We start from the raw sequence: 18,461 nt of genomic DNA on the forward strand, positions 1-18,461 counted from the left end.
ATTACCAGGACAATTCCAAAATTACTCAGATAAAACCCACATCCTATTCCAGACTTTATTTAATGGAAGCGGTTTAATATGAAAGTTGTGTTCTAAAATAAGAAAACACAAGATGTTTCTCTTTCCATTCACTTAAAAACCGGTCTCTCCTTTTTGAGACATGAAACCAGAATTTTGCCTCCATGAAGTTTTTATACTACCAAGCTGATGGATTTATTTATTTTTTAATTTTGTAATTTATAAAATGGAGATACTGACAAGACCATAGGATAAGAGAGCTACAACTCTACACATATACCCGCATCAGAACTCCCTAGCCCATCCCCACCCCCTGAAAGATATCCTGATGAGTTCATTTTGTGTGGTAATTAATAATGGGTAGCATGGTAAATATATTGTATAACAGTTCTAATAGTATACAGTCCATTTTCAGCAAATGTTTACTGTTTTTGAAAAACAATATTCTTATATGGTATGACCTTTTTCACAAAACTGAATTTTTTGTCAATGTCCATTTTTTCCTTCTATCTTACTCCTCCCTTTTCTTATACTCTCTTTATAAAGAGGAAGCAATGAGAATGAGATTTGGGTTTCTTAAGAAAAGAAGCTGCTTCTATACTGCTAAAGAAAAGCTGTTTTTCCTTGAAACTGAAAATTTTCACAAAGCCACAAGAGGGAGCTCAATGACTTTAATGAAAGAAATTACACAAGAAGAAGAAGAAGGAGGAAGAGGAGGAGGAAGAAGAGGAGAAGGAGGAGGAGGAGGAGGAGGAAGAAGAGGAGGAAGAGGAGGAGGAGAAGGAGAAGGAGGAAATATTTAACTTTCCCAAGGAACCTTAAGAATGTTTTCCACTAATCCTGATTTAAATATTTTGAAGGAGTAAACTTACTTTTTTCTCATCTAATTTCCCTTTGTCATATATATATGCATTTCCCTGTCGTTCACTATAGGTAACTGAGTATTTTATAGACATTTTCTTTCTAGTCCCTGACCTGAAGTTCTAAATATAAAAGATTGGAAAATAGTGAAGTGACCTAACTATTTCCACAATAGGAACTTCTGATTTTCAGCTGGGTTCAAAGAATTTCCAGAAGTATAACAGTTTAAGACTATGTCATGTAGTGATTCCCTTCTTACTCAATGACACACTGAATTTTACTGTCTCTAAGAAAAGGACATTTATATAGGATTTAAGTATTATTAAAATGTTCAGTGACTTGGAAATACCTAGTAACAATTATACTACAGTATATTACCTTACATTCTCTCAACTGGCTACTACCATAAAGATAAAAATATACAATGACATAAATGTGTCATTGGCAGCCGCCAGTCATCTATTCCTTTCATGGCTACTAAATACATACCTTGTGAACTAAACCCATAACTAGAAATATGAGAGAGAGAAATACATAGGATAAGACTTCCTGACCAGTTTATATGATCCTATCTTTCATGAATTTTAATTGTTAGGTGAACTAATTAATGGGTATCAATACACCAAGAATGTGAATTTGACACTAAATGTTTGTTACTAAATGTTTGTTTGTTACTAAAATAAAACTTATTTTAATAACTCTAGAAACACATCACATATATTTTCTCCTGCAAATTATATGCAAAACGTGCGATTATATTATGATATGGTCAGAAATAAACAGGCAAATACAGGTAGTTTAAAAAAAAGAAACTCTAAAGTTAGCAACAGATCTAAATTGAACAGATACATAATTAAGTTTCTGCTGTGCTAGAATAAATATACCACAGTATTCTAAAGTATAATGATATATGTACAAGTATTTAGTAAATCTAGACTCACAAAAAGGGGGGGGGAGAGAGAGAGAAGGAATAAAAAATTGGAAAGAGGCCTTGACAAAGATACGGCAGAGGAGAAATAGGAAGAGAGCTATGGATACATACAAGAATGGGATAGAAAGAGATAAATGGACAGAAAGGGGAAAAGAGAAAAGTAAAAGCATGGCCACCAGGAGGTACGGACTTGTTATGCAGATACTTAATCTGGAGCAATAATCCTAGTAGCAATTAAAAGAAAAAAAAGAAAAAGAAGTGGTAGTAATAAATGTAGGGCCAGAGATGTAATTTACTTGGTAGGCCAATATGCCTTGCCATGTACATGACCCAGGTTCAAGTCCCAGTATAACTTGGAAAATGTCAGATGAAGCTCCAGTGCTGCAATCTCTCTCATATATACATACACATATACATACACATATACATGAAAAAGCAGAGGGCTGGCAAAAAGCTCATGTGTGTAATGTACTGTTATTGCCATGTGTGCAACCTTGCTTTGAGCCCAGTCCCCACTGCATTGAAAAAAGCTTTGGTGTTATGGTATCTTTTGCTCTCTGTCTCTAAGAAATAGAAAGAAAACAATCTTTAAAAAAAAAAAGTAACAAAAACAATATTAAAAAAAAAACAGCCTAGAATGCTAAAATCAATCATGTGTGAGGTGCTGCTTTCAGGAGGAGAAACAAAACCAAACATGATAAAGCAACATAAGCAGTACCTGATACCTAAACAATCAGTAAGCTGATAGGCTGGCATATAAGTAATATATATATTTTTTCTAAAACTACTGTACTGGACAATTAAGATAATCTTCACTTTGATCAATGAAACTACTTGCTATGTTGATTGTCAAGTATTCCATCAACCATTAGAGACTGCAGTGCAAATACAATGACAGAAACCACAGAATCAGTACTAGAGGCCATTCATTATCCCAAAGCTGCATTTCTCTATCTTGCCTCTCCAAGAGACATTTGTCAATGTCTAGATACTTTTGACTGAGGATGCCATAGTGAGTTTAGGCCAGGGATACTATTAAACATCCTGTAATAAATAGGACCATCTATCCCATGTTGATGGCGCCAACACTGAGGGACTTGACCTAAACTGTATTTTACATTCTTATCCTAATGATTGTCATATGTTGTAGCTATTTGAAAAGGAATGTGGATTAAAAGTATCTTCTTTTTAACTAAGATTGAGAATCTAGTCTTGAATACTTAAGAAAGGATTCTGTAGTCTCTATAGTGGATCTGAGAAACTCACTCATAAATAGTTAGGGGTAGGAGAGAGAGGCACTGAATGAAGTCTGACCAGAATTTCATGCCTGAGAAGCCAAAGGCCACTCGTTCTATCACTGGCATCACCATATGCCAGAGCTAGCAGGGTTCTGGTCTCAGAATCTCTCTCTCTCTCTCTCTCTCAAATAAACAAAATGTTAAAAAAAAAAAAAAAGAACAACACAGAATTAACATAATAATTCAGTTAAAATAATCTGTTAACATGGCTATGTTGTATCTTTGCTGAGCTTTTATCTAGTTCATCCATGTTGTGGACAAGGTTTAATTTCCAGTTAAGATTCATAATAGACAAATGAAAGTCCCTGTCTTAACTGGGGCAAATAATGAAAAGACAGATATGGCCCAAACTTGGTCTGAATCAAGTTTTTCAAAGTTCTGCTCAGCCAAAAGAAGTATTTTTCCAAGTAGATGATAATTGCAAAATGTTATTACCTTTTTTTCTATTTAGACGATACTTTTCTCTGAATATCAAGTAAGCACTGTTAACACAAGTAAACTGGGACTTTTATGCTTTGTTTGTGATGGTACAAGAGGGCTCTTGTGCTCTCAGAATAGTTATTTCTAGACTTCAATTCCCTTAGGATAGTTTCTTCTACAAGTGTTCTTTCCACTTTATTTTTTAAGTAGTTAATTTAAAATAAAGCATTTCAAAGAAGCAAAAAGGGAATATGCCTAATGTGAAGAACTTTAAACTTTACTGTGGGAAAAAAAATAAAAGCTGTGGTAACTTCTTTAAGTTTTGACAAGACCTCATTGTGTCAGGACTAACTGCTAGTCACTAACATTTAGGTAAGACCTATCAGAATGAGGGTGGCTCTTACTGCATTTTGTAGGAAAATTCCTGAGATTTTTCACATGGATTCTACTATTTTAGATACTATCATCATCCCCATTTTTACAGACAAGAAAAACGAGGTGGAGTGCTCAAGCAACTTACTGAACAAAATGTCAATCACTCCAAAGCTAACCTTGTCATACAAAATAAGGACTACAAAAGCTGAATAAGGGCAAGAGACTGGCATACTTTAATGACGACATTTTAGTCACTACCAGGCCACCTGGGGCTCTGGTAAGGGACCCCTGGGGTTCTCACACAGACATGGTGGGCCTAGACCTCTAGTGGATCCATCTCACCACTGTCACTGGTCATCTCCATCAGGAACAACATAATGGACCCTTTGTGGGCCCCTATAGGACCTTTCCCTCAATGTAGATGAACAAGGGTAGGGAATGTTCCATTCTCCTAAGGGAGGTTGGACAACATACTCTACCTATCACCCAAGGATGATGGGTCCTGAAAGTAGTGCAGCCTGGAATGTTCCTTGACGTGAATGTGAGAATGTGTGCCCAGACCTACAGGGATGCACAGGTTACATAGGCTCTTGTGCTGACTATGGGCCTCAGATCAAATCTATGGGGTTTATACTTAACAATATTTATAAACTTTTCCCATTCAGGGGAGCTATTCTCTTCCCTGATCCGGCTTTCTAGTCCTTTTTTCCAACTATGACACCATCTCCCCAGACAATAACTTAGGTCACCTGCATGTTAGAAGTCAAGCTCAGACAAAAACTAGTAGGGTCATGGGCCCTTGGAAATATACCCAAAATAGACCTACTAGCTTTTTCTAAAATGGAGACCTCAAATCTTCATCAGCAATATTCTTGTCTTTAGGTTCATGATTAATGAACAATTTCTTCTACCTTATATCTTAACTCTTTTTTCAGCCACCAGATTTCAGACACTATCATGATGCCAACCTGACTTCCCTGGGCAGACAGCCCCACCAAGGTGTCCTGGAGCTCCATCACCCCAGATCCCTATCCCGCTAGGGAATGAGAGAGACAGGCTGGGAGTATGGATCAACCTGCCAATGCCTATGTTCAGTGGGGAAGCAATTACAGAAGCCAGACCTTCCACCTTCTGCATCCCATAATGATCCTGGGTCCATACACCCAGAGGGACAAAGAACAGGAAAGCTATCAAGGAAGGGGATTGGGTATGGAGTTCTGGTGGTGGGAATTATTATGGAATTATACCCTTCTTATCCTATGGTCTTGTTAATACTTCCATTTTATAAATAAACAAACAAACAAATATGTTTTAAACTCATAAGTCAGGATCACAATCCATGTTCCTGAGCTCTACTCTACCTTGTTTTCCCCTAAATAACAAAATGTTGATATGGTTTCATATGGGAAGGCTGTCATGGGGCCACATTTAGCCTTTTCTTTTTCTTTCTTTTTTTAAATATTTATTTATTTCAGATAGAGACAAAGAAAAATTGAGAGGGGAGGGAGAGATAGGGAGAGAGACAGACACTTGCAGCACTGATTTACCACTTGTGAAGCTTCTTCCCCTGCAGATGGAGAGGAGGGAGCTTGAACCTGGGACCTTGAGTATAGTAACATGTGTACTTTGCCTGATGTACCAACAACCAGCCCTCATTTTGCTTATTCTAAGGTGGGAATACATCTTGGGAAGGGAAATGAGGTGGCTGGGCAGTGGTGCACTTGATTGATCATACACATTCTCATGTACAAGGACCTTTGGCTAAGTCTCTGGTCCCCACCTACAGGGGGCAAGACTCACAAATGGTGAAGCAGAGCTGCAGGTCCACACCTATCTATTTACCTACCCTCACCCCACTCCCCACCCCCAATTTCTCTCTATTCTATAAAAAAAAGGCCACAGTGAGTAGTGGATTCTTTGTGTGGGCACCGAGCCCCAGTGATAACCCTAGTGGCAAAAAATAATAAGAAAATGAAAATTAAATAGTTTTTAAAAACAAGAAAGAAATACATTGTGGGACAAAGCCAGTAGTTTCTTTCTTTCTTCTTTTTTTTTTAATATTTATTTATTTATTCCCTTTTGTTGCCCTAGTTGTTTTATCGTTGTAGTTACTATTGTTGTTCTTATTGATGTCATTGTTGTTGGATAGGACAGAGAGAAATGGAGAGAGGAGGGGAAGACAGAGAGGGGAGAGAAAGGCAGACACTTGCAGACCTACTTCACCTCTTGTGAAGAGACCCCCTGCAGGTGGGGAGGCTGGGGCTTGAACCAGGATCCTTATGCTGGTCCTTGCGCTTTGTGCCACTTGCGCTTAACCCACTGTGCTACCGCCCAACTCCCTCTTCTTCTTTTTTTTTTTTTTAACCAGAGCACTGCTCAGCTCTGCCTTATAGTGGTGTTGGGGACTGAACCTGGGACTTCTGGAGCCTCAGGCATGGAGAGTCTCTTTGCATTCACCATTATGCTATCTTCCCCAGTACCCCCTCCCCCCCCCCAGTCGTTTCATAGTGTCTATAGGCTATTTCTCTCTGACTGGGAATTAATTACACACTACTCAAAAGACATTTTCCTCTCTGAGAGATACCCTGGGATGATTTCTCTGCCTCTGAACTATCCTCCATTCAGGGTTGAAGTGACTTCAATTTCCAGACTAGTAAACAAACACTAGAACAGGAAGCATGCCTTACTCATCTGTATTCAGAGCTTCACCCAGTGCTGGTCACATTTAGTAAATGTTAAATCAGCCTTAAAGTTAATTCAGGAGTCATCAGAAAATGAAGAAATATCTACTCTAATGCAGACTGACTGAAGAGACACAGGTTTGCAGTCTAAAAGAGAGAAGAAAATAGGGTTTTTCAGGTGGTTGTCATGAGGAAGAGTTCTCCCTGACACAAAGTGGAGTGTATAAGTTACAGAGAAACTCACTGGGAGGATCATATGGATTAATACGAACAATGTTGTTCTAAATAGCAATGTTGAGGAGAACACTTTCATCCTATTTCCAAACTCCAAAGCAAAGGCTAATTAGTGTATTACCTTAGTACAGAGTCAAACTTGAATGCAACCAATAGTGACCAGGATGATAGTTCTGACTTTGGCTCTTCCCAAGGCCAGCAAGTGGATAGACAGAAGAAGAGGAGTGGGTCTCAAAAACAATGACAAGACAATCTAATGTCTATCTACTATACTTTTATGTGATGTGACTTAAATTACAATTGAATGGAAATAATGACCAAGGCAATAAAAACAAGGAACTGCATGCTCAAAAGTCAACTAGGATTAAAGACAAATTCAAGATTAAGTTTAGTACGTCATATACAAAAGGGAACTATTGTGTGATTACAACCAGGGTTATCAAATTCATGGAGACAGAATGTAGAAATATCATGACCATGGCGAGGAAGGAGGAGAGAAGGGGGAGTTACTGTTTAAAGGCTACAGAGTTTCTCTTTGGGATGACAAACAAGTTCTGAAGAGGGATGGTGGTGGTCTCACAATAATATCAAAGTATTTACCTTTACTGAACTGTATGTGTCAATAGCGGTTGGCCTAGTGTATTTCATGTTATGTTGATTTAACCACATTAAAGATTAAATAAAAATAAATGTAAAATAGAGCTTAACAAATTGTAGGGGGAATCAATGAATAGCACTTAAATAAAATACCAAAATTATTCTATATAACCGATAAATTGCATTTAATATCTTAGATGATGCTGAGTACGATTTGTGTTTCCAATGCTAGTGTTACGCACACTTTATGAGATAGCCATGTAAGGAAGATATAATCATCAGTCTCATTTTATAGATGGAGAAATGGAGAACTTCAAAAAGTTACGTAGCTTTTGTTGTTCTTGCATTGCAGTGCTACACAGAAAATGGGAAAAAAAAATTTCCCTTTTAAGGAATTTCTTTTTAAAAAAACATTTTCTTTATGTTAATGAGAGAGATACAGAGAGAAGGATCAAAGCAGTACTCATCTCTGGTTTATAGTGGTGCTGGGGATTGAACCTGGGACCTTTGGAGCCTCAAGCATGAAAGTCAATTTGCATAAATATTATGCTGTTGTTCCCCAGCCCAAACACACACAAAAAAGGATTTGAACCCAGTCTGATCATAAATATCCAACTCCTAACTTTTGTGCTTTACTGTTTCTTCTGTGAATTAATAAATATCCTTCATCCAAGACCGAGGAAATATAAGCCTGATTTTTTTTTTTTTTTTTTTTTGCAGAAGATGGTTAAGGTATTGAGTTCTAGGCTGGATCAGATGAAAACAAAGATCCCTGACCAGCATTAAGGGAAAAATAAAGGCAATGGTTTTCAAAAACCATGTTGATTCTGCAATCCTCCTGAATATGCCCTGGTACTGCCTTCACACCACTAAAAAAAAAAAAAAAAACCCTTTCACAAGCAAACTTCCTTTGAGACAACTTGGCTATTGCTAATTAATGCTGCTACGGCAGTGACAACATTGTAAATATATTCATATTTTTGTGTATATTTATAAATTCCCTAGAGCAAGCTCCTCTAAGTGTTTTGCTTATATTCATCCTAGGATTTTGACTGCTGACAAGTGTTTGTGCCTCATGGGATACACAGACTTGGAAGCTGAGGGTTCCACTTGTAACTAAGGGCTCAAAAAGGGTGGAGTGATTTTGGCATTGAAGTGAAACACTTACCAGAGTGGCAGAACATTTGATTCTTTCAAAATTAAGCAGCGAGTTTAAATGGATAGGAAACTGACATAAACTAAAGATTCTAGAAGCTCTGAGGCCTCAAGGGGAATCCTTATCCCACAAGACTGTGACTGAACTTACAGAACTGGACCAACAAATAAGAGGAAATACTTCCAATATTTAATTCTAAAAGTTTTGTTGCAACTAAGTATGAGCTATGTTCCTTGACTAAGAGAATTTAATATTTTCCAATATAGAAGAAATTGGACTAAACAGAAAATAAAGTCCAATGTAGAAGAATTCTTGTAAACAACAACAAGCTTTAACATCTAATTTTTAAAAGTAGTGTTACATATATTCACATTGTCATGAAACAGGTCTTTCCCAGACTTTTTTTTTAATTTTGCAAATCTGAAATTCCACTTCTATTTTACAACTATTTTACCCCCAACTCATCCCCATGAAAGTTAGTTTTTAAGCTACTAGTTATTTAAGACTATGCTAATTTTATAGCACTGATCTCATAGGAAACAGAAAAAGACTGATGCAGGTATTAAAATATTGGCCTACCTGATTGAGCTTACATATTAGTTACTATGTGCAAGGACCTGGTTCAAGCCCCTGGTCCCCATCTGTGTTGGGGGTGGCAGGCAATTCAGAGCAGTGAAACAAGTACTTGCAGGTGTCTCTTTTTTCCCCCTCTATCTCCTCTGTGTTCTCAATTTCCCTCTATCAAATAAAAATAGAAAATAAAATAAAGGAGAAATGGCTACCAGGAGTGGAGGATTCATCATTCAGGTACTAAGCCACAGCGATAATCATGTTGGCAATAAACTAATGATAATAAAATAAAGTACAAAACCTATTGGGGAGTTCTGGCTCTAGCATATCCCAGCTATGTAATCATGTACAACACTAGCTAGCCTTTCTCATTCCTAAAACTTAGGGCGATGACATTACCCCCAACTTGACACACAGTATAATTTCAAGAGCCAGATTTATAGCATTATTACTAGAACTAGACTAACAGAATAATGGCAATAACTAAATAAGATGGTACAACAAGACTATGACAAAACTGAAACATAACACAGAAAATAAACAATCCAAATGACAGGGTAGAATATATAATATGACCACAAACCTATTCTGTAATAAAAATTTTCTATTGACAAAGGGTAACTTAGATATCTTTCTATTACTTGTGACAAAGAGATACCTTCTCTAGTAAGGCTATAATTTGTTCAGGCCAGTTAGAATACTACTACAAATAGTAAAATCTATAACCTTTCACTGGGAGGCTGGACATTAAACTTCAGGAAGAATTAGGAAGGAGCCTAATGTCTTACTGAAAGTTAACATGAACTCTCAGGAATGATTACCGATAAACTCAAGAGACAATTTTAATAGCTGATGTCAAATTCACTCACTGTGATACTGGAATAATTTTCTCATTGAATCACTTGCAAAGATAAGTGAATGTCCACAAAAAAGGGGAAAGAAGAATGCAAATATTTCTCAACTCACTCTCTTAAATACATATTTAAAAAGTCCAATACCGTATTTGCCATCTGCAAAGCAGGATCCATCAAGCCCAGGATTTCTTCATTATAACTTGATTCTAGGCTAATGATGTCATCAATTACATCATCCATCTGTAGGGAAAATTCATGGGAGACAGACATAAGTAAAATCTATGTAAAGCAAACTCACTAAGAGATTCACGGCCCTACCTTCCCTACGCAGTAACACTGCTTAGTTAGATTTTAAGAAGTAACTGTTTTTTTCCTTTCCAAACAGGCATATTTTTGAAAAGCATTAACAGTAGTGGGTGATAAGGATGTCACACAAAACCAGCAATTGGTAGTGATTGCTAGTTACTAGGCACCAAGCTTGGGGTTTTGCATGAGCTAAATTACTACCCTGACTATGGCCATATCTGGGGAGGTGATATTATAGCAATTTTTCAGGTGAGATAAGTGAGTAATGAAATACTCAAAGTCAAACTACAGTTTGAACCCATGATCTAAACTTCCATATCAAACTTCCTGCCCTAAACAGGAAGATCCTGAAAGAAGATCCTGAAACTTCATCTTGAATGATAGTTGCCATTTTTATTTTCTCTGTATGTTATTCCCCACAGCCTTCCTACATCCTCCTTGGAAGAGGAAAACACAGATAGTCATCCAGTCTTTTGCTTGCACAGGGGTGTGGGCTTGGGCACTGAGGCTAGCTGTGCACTAATTTTACAGTGACTTGTAAAACAAGTTTCTCCTTGTACAGCTGCCAGTGTGCTTAGGGATCCCCAAGGAATACACAAGGATGAAGTTATCATTACAGTCTTGGTGCTGACATTCCCACTAGATCAATTTTATTCCTGAAGTACCAAAACATTAGTTATGATAATAAACAACAGTGATTACATGTGCATTGCAGCAGTTGCAGAGACAAGTCTGTGAAAACATTTCTTGGTAAACACCTCATGTATTTGAACTGGTTGGTGCGTGTGTTTGAGAAAACTGCTTCAAGATGAAATCTCCGAACTCAGAGGGGTGTTCTTTGTGTTTTTTTTTTTGCACTTCTAATTAAAGAGGACATGCTTCAACACTGAATGATTTGTTGGAATCTTTACTCTCCCATTTTCCGCCTTAAGTGTAAAGCCCCCTTCTTTATGAATCTCAATGTGTCTATTTGTAAAGCGGGACTAATAAAAATCGCTGCCATATGTGTTCTTATGAGAATGCATGATAAACCGTATAAAATATTCAGTGCAGGAACATACACACTCAAAATAAATGAGCACTATGAAGTAAGAAGAATAGGTCAATTTTGAATAACTACCAGCACGTGGTTTATTAAGTTCCACTTCAAGGCACACCAGTTAAATTTGTTTTTAATTGACGACTTTTTAAACTGAATTGGTGAGCAGATAAATGGGCCAGGAGACTTAAGAATAATGTTTCTGCATTTTTTTTGGTGTTAGTTGCAGAAATCTGTACACATAATAAGAGAAAATAACTTTGCTACCTTATATGATTATTTTTTTCTTGATCTGGTATTGTACTATGGCTGTGTAAGATGTAACTAATGGGGAAAAGTCTATGGATATATGTAATCTCTTTATTCTTGTAACTATCATTTTTTAAAATAAAGGTTGAAAATAAGGATAATGTTTATGATTTTCATTTTTAAGGAAATAAAACTAGTGAGTTTGATGTGATACTAACTTTGCTCTTACTCAAAAACTAGTATAAGTTGAGAAGATAGAAGCAAAAGGTGTTGCTTATTATTTTTCTTTCTCTTATATATACAGATTCAAATATGTATATAAATAAGTTATATAGCATATTTGCTTATGCATTAAGCAGGATGTTACAAAATAACCTTTAATTACTTGGGGGAATATCCAATTAAATTAGTAAAATAAGATTCAAAATACATGTTCCATGAGATTCCATGTTATAAAACATAGTATAGGGTACACATATATTCATTTCTTGGCTTTATAAAAATCGATCAAATTTCCTTCTCTACAAATTTGCACACTACACAATGATGATGGCATATAGATAAGTTTTCATTCTATTTACTGAGTGTATTAATTTTAAAACACTTTTCAATGGCTTAAAACAACTTTGAGAAAATGCACATTCAATTTAATTTCCCTAGCAGTTTTATGATCATGACGATGAAAAAAAAATGGCCCTGCTCATAGACTATTCTATTGAAAAAAAATCAATGGGGGGAAAGAAACCTGAAGTCATTGGTAAGGTGTGATGGGTCACAAATATAGATCCTCATTACCAAGAGTTACATCCTTGGCCTGCCAAGTCATTCAGTACCTGCATGCATGATGCGCGCGAATGTGTGTTCATATTTGGGCATTCACTTTCCACCCGGTTTTGTTCTTCAAACTTATAAAATCCCTGCGAAAACACAAGCGAAATCAGCTCATGACTTGGATTTGTAAGTGTCTTTTCAATGACATGCTCATATAAGGCTGATGGCATAGCAACAAAATGAAATAAGCTTTCAAGGAGGAATGAAGAAGATAACAAAGGAAGAGCTTCCATCAAATCAGTTTAACAGATGACAATTGGACAGAGAAAAAAATAAGAAGGTGGGTTTGGGCAGAGGGAAAAATATATAGCTCCTGTAGAAATTAAAATCAACTGAAGTTTAGAAAAGTAATCACATAACATAAACTCCATTAAAAGGAGACTCATTATTTAATAATTTGGGAGTAATAGATATTAAATCATAATGCTCCTCTTAGGTATTTTGTGCTTCAAATTTTAATGCAAAAATTATAGAGGTGTGTTTGAGTCTTGTCTCCAATCCAGCCTCTACACAAGTAGATTTAAAGGGCAGTGGCAATTTTATTACAAAATTGAATTTATCCAGAAAATAATTAAATCACTGTGCCTCTGTTAAAATCTTGTGCACTATATAATACAGGCCTATCCATGCACATTCTGTGATTTTTTTCCAACTGAGGGAGAAATAAAAATAATATTCTAGACATTCACAGCAAGCGGATCTTCTAAATCGCCTGTCCCACACCTTTTCTATTTTTGCGTTTCCTTTTTCCACCTTCTCTTCTCCTCTCTCTGCATTTTCACTGCTTTGTAAATGGAAAGGCATTGAAGAAAGAGAGCACTAAGCTAACTACGCAGAAACAGGTTGGGAGAAAAAGTCTTCTCGCCTCCACGTCCCACTTAGAGAGGGTCTCTGTCACGCGTCATAACCTAATAACCCAGTGATGCCGAGAAGAAGCTGGAGTGCCACAGCCACACTGGCAGGCTTGGGGCAAAGGCTGAATATGGCCACACAAACAGACAAGAGTCCATAGTCAAGGGCAAGGATAAAATCCAGTAGACAGTCATTTAGTGTCAGAAACAGGAGAGGGGAGAAGACATGAATTACCTCTTTTTCACAGTTGGAGTTAAGTGTAAGCATAGCCATGGGGCTGTTGGGTGCGCTGCTCCCCGGCACTGGTGGCATGACATGATCGCCAGGCTGGTTTGGACATGGCAAGCTCAGGACTTGGTTGGCATGTTTATTTGCTAAAGTGGTAGAAAGGTACTGCTTTACCTGCTGCCTTTGGGCTTGCTGTATGTGGTACTTGGTTGGATTTTCAAGGTGGGTCTGCACCTGAATATAGCCACAGAGGGAAAAAGAGGATAGCACTGTTATTTGTGAAACTTGGACAATTCTTTCATGCACAAACATAGCTACCAGAATAAAGTATTAAGCTCCTATTCTGTGCCAAATGCTGTGCTAATGGATTTTTACCTAAGTTTGAAGTCACCTGGGACTTGGGTTAATACTTGGTCCTGTTTTCTTATTAATTAGTGGTGCATCTCTTTAAAACCTTGTGCTCTCCTTCTCATGCCTAATAACAAAAAAAAAAAAACTTGCCACTATCTATAGGGCAAACTTTCCCCCAACACACATGAAAGGGTTTATAAGATCAAAACAGCAAAACAAAAGAAGGAACATGGGAGTCGGGCAGTAGCGCAGCGGGTTAAGTGCACATAGCGCAAAGTGCAAGGACCAGCGTAAGGATCCTGGTTAGAGTCCCTGCCTCCCCATCTGCAGGGGGGGGGGGTCGCTTCACAGGCAGTGAAGCAAGTCTGCAGGTGTCTATCTTTCTCTCCCCCTCTCTGTCTTCCCCTCCTCTCTCCATTTCTCTCTGTCCTATCCAACAATGATGACATCAATAACAATAATAAATACAACAAGAATGAAAAACAATAAGGGCAAGAAAAGGGAAAATAAAAAAATAAATAAAAATAATAGAAGGAACATAAATAACTCAGTATCTTTCACTTTCCTTGGTAAACAGAACAGCTTTCTGCTAAAAAAAAAGTCCTTGAGAAGCAACAGTAAAATAGTTGTAGAAAATAAACTGAAACATTCTAATAATTTAATCAATTAGTTGTAGACTAATTCCTCCCACTTTCATGAGTAATGCTTATTTAGCATTTAAATTAAGATCTTGAACTCAATATAAAAGCAAACCCACTTAAAGCAGTTTCATTCAAATACATTAACACTTATAGGTATGTGTTTTTAAAGGGAAGATTTACGACACCAACACACTTGGCCTCCTTTCTTATGAACATTAATACAGAACAAGAAATGCCCCCCCCCATTAGTGATCTTCAATTTATGTATCTATACAAGATGGCTTTTAGTGAGACATAACCCACATTTATGTTTAATGCTGCTTTCCTTCAATGAAAGAGTAATTTTTTTCCTTGATAAATACAATTTAATCTTTACAGCTATGAACAGGAGCTTAAGGAGAGAGAACAGCCATGCACTAGGGGGAAGAGATCCTACTACTATTTATTTTGTTTAAAATTACATTGAATTATTTATCATATCAAACAACAAACACAATTAAAACACTAACTTTGCACTTAGTGAAAACACAGTGTCAGTTACAATAAGCTGAAAATGCAAGTTGCTCAATTTTCTGCATTATGAATATAAATAAGAAGAAAGCTCACCTGATAGTGATTATATTCTAGCATTTCCAGCATAACAACGTCTTAGGTGGCCCCAATCAAATGAGAAAATGTAGACAATTCGATACCTCTACTTTCTGTAATTCCGATTCGAAGACTGACTGGCGTAGAGAAGGCACTATAAACAAGGTATCCCGAGACACCACCGGAAACTTTATCACAGCAGCCTTGCTTATAATAACCTAAGCTAATTAGTTATGCGTGTAAAAAAAATTCACTCCACAAGAAGCTTTTTTTCTTTGGGGGGGGAGCCCTATGAGTTTGGACTTAAATATTGATATCAATCCTCCCCCTACCCTAGGCTTTACATCATGCTTCCTCCCCACCTCCGTAATATAAAGAACCTTTTAAAGGGATGAGCTATCAAAGTCAAACTCACTGTCAGATCAAGGCTATTCATGTTTAGTTCCAGTTGTATTAATAGACAATGGTGTTTCTCTTTCAGCAATAGTTTAAGAGCTAGCTACCCTCTAAAAGATATTATTGCACGTGAGACTTTTCTAATGGTCATATAACTCTGCCACTTCCGACTGCAAGAAGACTCAGTATGGAGGTAGCTCTGTGCTGAACTTTCAAGTTCAGTAGTCTCATGATACATAGCTAGATGGATATGAACTTTCCTACTGACCTCACATAAGAAAGAGGGGGACTATTCTAAACAGCGCAGAAACCCATACACACAAGATTGCATGTACACTTACATGGACAATAAGAATTGCCACTTCAAATTAGAAAGCATGACCTTTTTAACTAAAAAAGTTTTAAATATAATCATTGGGGTTAGATAACAAAAGATTTATCACATACACAACTGGTGCATTTATCTATTTGCTCATTTCACCCTACTGTTTACTATTTTATGCTAAACACTACTCAAGCCACAGGGAATATCAATACATTGTGAATAAACAGGTATGGTCGACAGCTTTATGAAATTTTAGTCTGTGGTGAGGCAAATAAATGTGTGTGTGTGTACATTCACATTTAAGATACATCCTAAATATCACTGCTGAGTTAGGAAGATATTTTAAGCATTAAACAGGAGAAATTCAATAATTCTGTCTAAATGCCCATGATAAACTGGAGGCCTTCAGGTTGACAATTTCAAATTGTTTCCAATGACTGATCTAACATGCACACAGAGAGTCAAAGACATTTTAAGTTTCACAAAGGGTCCAGACATGATAATGATGAGGACAATAGACATGACTAAAATAAGCATAAAATGAGGGCAATGGGTGTAATGAGCTTATTTCACTATTACACTTTTAAAAAGAAGGGCTGCACATTTAAAAATAAACGTTATTTCACTGGCAGATCCTTACTCTTTAATGAATCAGATTTTTATGCTTTAGTAAAAATAGAGGCAACTAGTTCTCTATTTGGCATTGACATTAGGTGTTTACTATATCAAGGTGGGTGGCAATCAGAGTGGGAAATAACATGCTCTTTTACTGGCACTCACCTTTTCAAGTTGTCTCTCTCTTTTTAAAAGAAATAATTTAAATTTATTATTATAACTGAACCAGAGTACTGCTCAGCTCTGGCTTATAGTGGTAACCCGGAGTGAACCTGGGATCTTGAAGTCTCAGACATGAACATCTTTTGCATCAACACTACCTTACCTCTCCATTCCTCTTTATTTTAGTTTTAAAATACTTTATTTGAGGTGGGAGAGAGAAAGAGAGAGGGAGAGAACCGAACAACTATGCATTTGGTGGTCTCAGGGATTGAGCCTATGTCCTCTGATGTCTTTGGCAGGAAAATATGATATGATATTCCACTATCTCTCAGCCCCTTTTTGTTTGTTGTCAAATAAGCTGTGAATAGAATGGCTATAAGTACAGCAATACATAGAACATCTCCAGCTATTTCTAATCTAAACTTTTAAACCAAATTAGGGACATGTTGTGGGGCATTCAGGTGAGGTCTGTGGCAAAGCAGAGGAGGCATTTTATATAAAGGGTGGAATTCAGTTGCCATATGCAATATTAGTTGTTTCTAGGTAGATCTTCATTTTTATAAATTAAGTGGCAATCAAAACTTTTTAAGGTGTAACTTCCAGTTGTTTTATGTTTTGTAGTGTGTAAGACAAACCAAATGAATCTATAAGCTAGAAGTAGCCCACAAGCCACTAAAATATGGTCTCTGCTTTATACTAGCTGTGAGGATAATCTTTGTAACTATACTTTAGTTTGGGGCTAAGGGAGAGGGAGGTTGTAGTCTAGAGTCTGAAAGAAGTGAGTTCCTTTCCTAAATGTCAAAACTCAGACATTACTTATTGCTTCTTTGAGAGATAATAAGCCTTACAACACAATCAGCAAAATAGTTAAGAATTTAAAACCTGGGAGTGGGGACATGACCTGGCACAATGGCAAGTGCACAGACTGTGGGTGGGGACTGAAGTAGTCCTGGCACTATAAAACAATAAGAAAAAAAATCAAGAAAGAACATTATTAATAGTGGAGCAGTGTTCTGTGTTCCTATACCTCTCACATACAATCATAATGGAAATTAAAGGGCCAGAGGGTTGTGTACAAGGCTCAGTGCTCACAGCATCATTTACAAGGTTCAAGTTCCAGGCCCCATCTGCAGGCGACAGCTTCATAAGCAGTGAAGCAGTGTCATTATGCCAGGTCATCTCCCAGATATCTCTGTCTCTTATCTCTCTCTCTCCTCTCTCTCAATTTATCTCTGTCCTAACAATTTGTTCTGCTTTATATCGTAATTCCTTTTCAGCCACCAAGTTCCAGATGCTACCATGATGTCAACCTGACTTCCGTGGGCAGACAACCTCACCAATGTGTCCTGGAGCTTCGCCTCCCCAAAACCCTGCCCCAATAGGGAAAGAGAGAGACAGGCTGGGAGTATGGATAAACCTGTCAATGCCCACGATCACTGGGGAAGAAATTACAGAAGCCAGACTTTCCACTTTCTACCCCCCATAATGATCCTAGGTCCATACTCCCAGAGGGATAAAGAATAGGAAAGCTTTCAAGGGAGGGGAGGGTATACAGAGTTCTGGCAGTGGGAATTGTGTGGAGTTGTACCCCTCTTGTCCTATGGTCTTGTCAGTATTTCCATTTTACAAATCAAAAATCAAAAATAGAAATAAAAATATTTATAAAAAGAACTTGAAAGATGGGTTTGAATTGTGGTTTTTGTCTTTAGAAATTGCTACTCATATGACCTGTAAGTTGTTAATTTTTTCCAGATCTTAAGTCTCCTCTTTGGCTGAGGGAGATGATAATAGAGTCTGTCTTACAGTGGTGTTTTTCACATAAAATAAAATCATTCCTCTAACAGGCTTAGCAGTTCTCAGATTTTTAATTTCCTGTGTCTATA

The 18,461-nt window shown here is 37.1% G+C and overlaps 1 protein-coding gene across 13 annotated transcripts in view; it reads right to left on the minus strand.

Annotated features, from left to right (window-relative positions):
• Positions 1 to 18,461, minus strand: part of MITF (melanocyte inducing transcription factor) — a 276,773-nt gene that overhangs the window by 22,810 nt on the left and 235,502 nt on the right. For 10 of the 13 annotated variants that reach the window (XM_060202885.1, XM_060202883.1, XM_007523312.2 and 7 more), the window contains 3 exons: positions 13,507 to 13,734; positions 12,423 to 12,506; positions 10,140 to 10,235 (listed from right to left, as the gene is read on the minus strand). In XM_060202885.1, coding sequence (XP_060058868.1) covers positions 10,140 to 10,235; positions 12,423 to 12,506; positions 13,507 to 13,734 — 408 coding nt within the window. Of the gene's footprint in view, positions 1 to 10,139; positions 10,236 to 12,422; positions 12,507 to 13,506; positions 13,735 to 15,098; positions 15,218 to 18,461 lie in introns of all 13 variants that reach the window. The other 3 variants (XM_007523317.2, XM_007523316.2, XM_060202884.1) reach the window with 2 other exon arrangements.

This window comes from Erinaceus europaeus, chromosome 12 (assembly GCF_950295315.1).
Source record: "Erinaceus europaeus chromosome 12, mEriEur2.1, whole genome shotgun sequence".
Lineage (NCBI taxonomy): Eukaryota > Metazoa > Chordata > Mammalia > Eulipotyphla > Erinaceidae > Erinaceus > Erinaceus europaeus.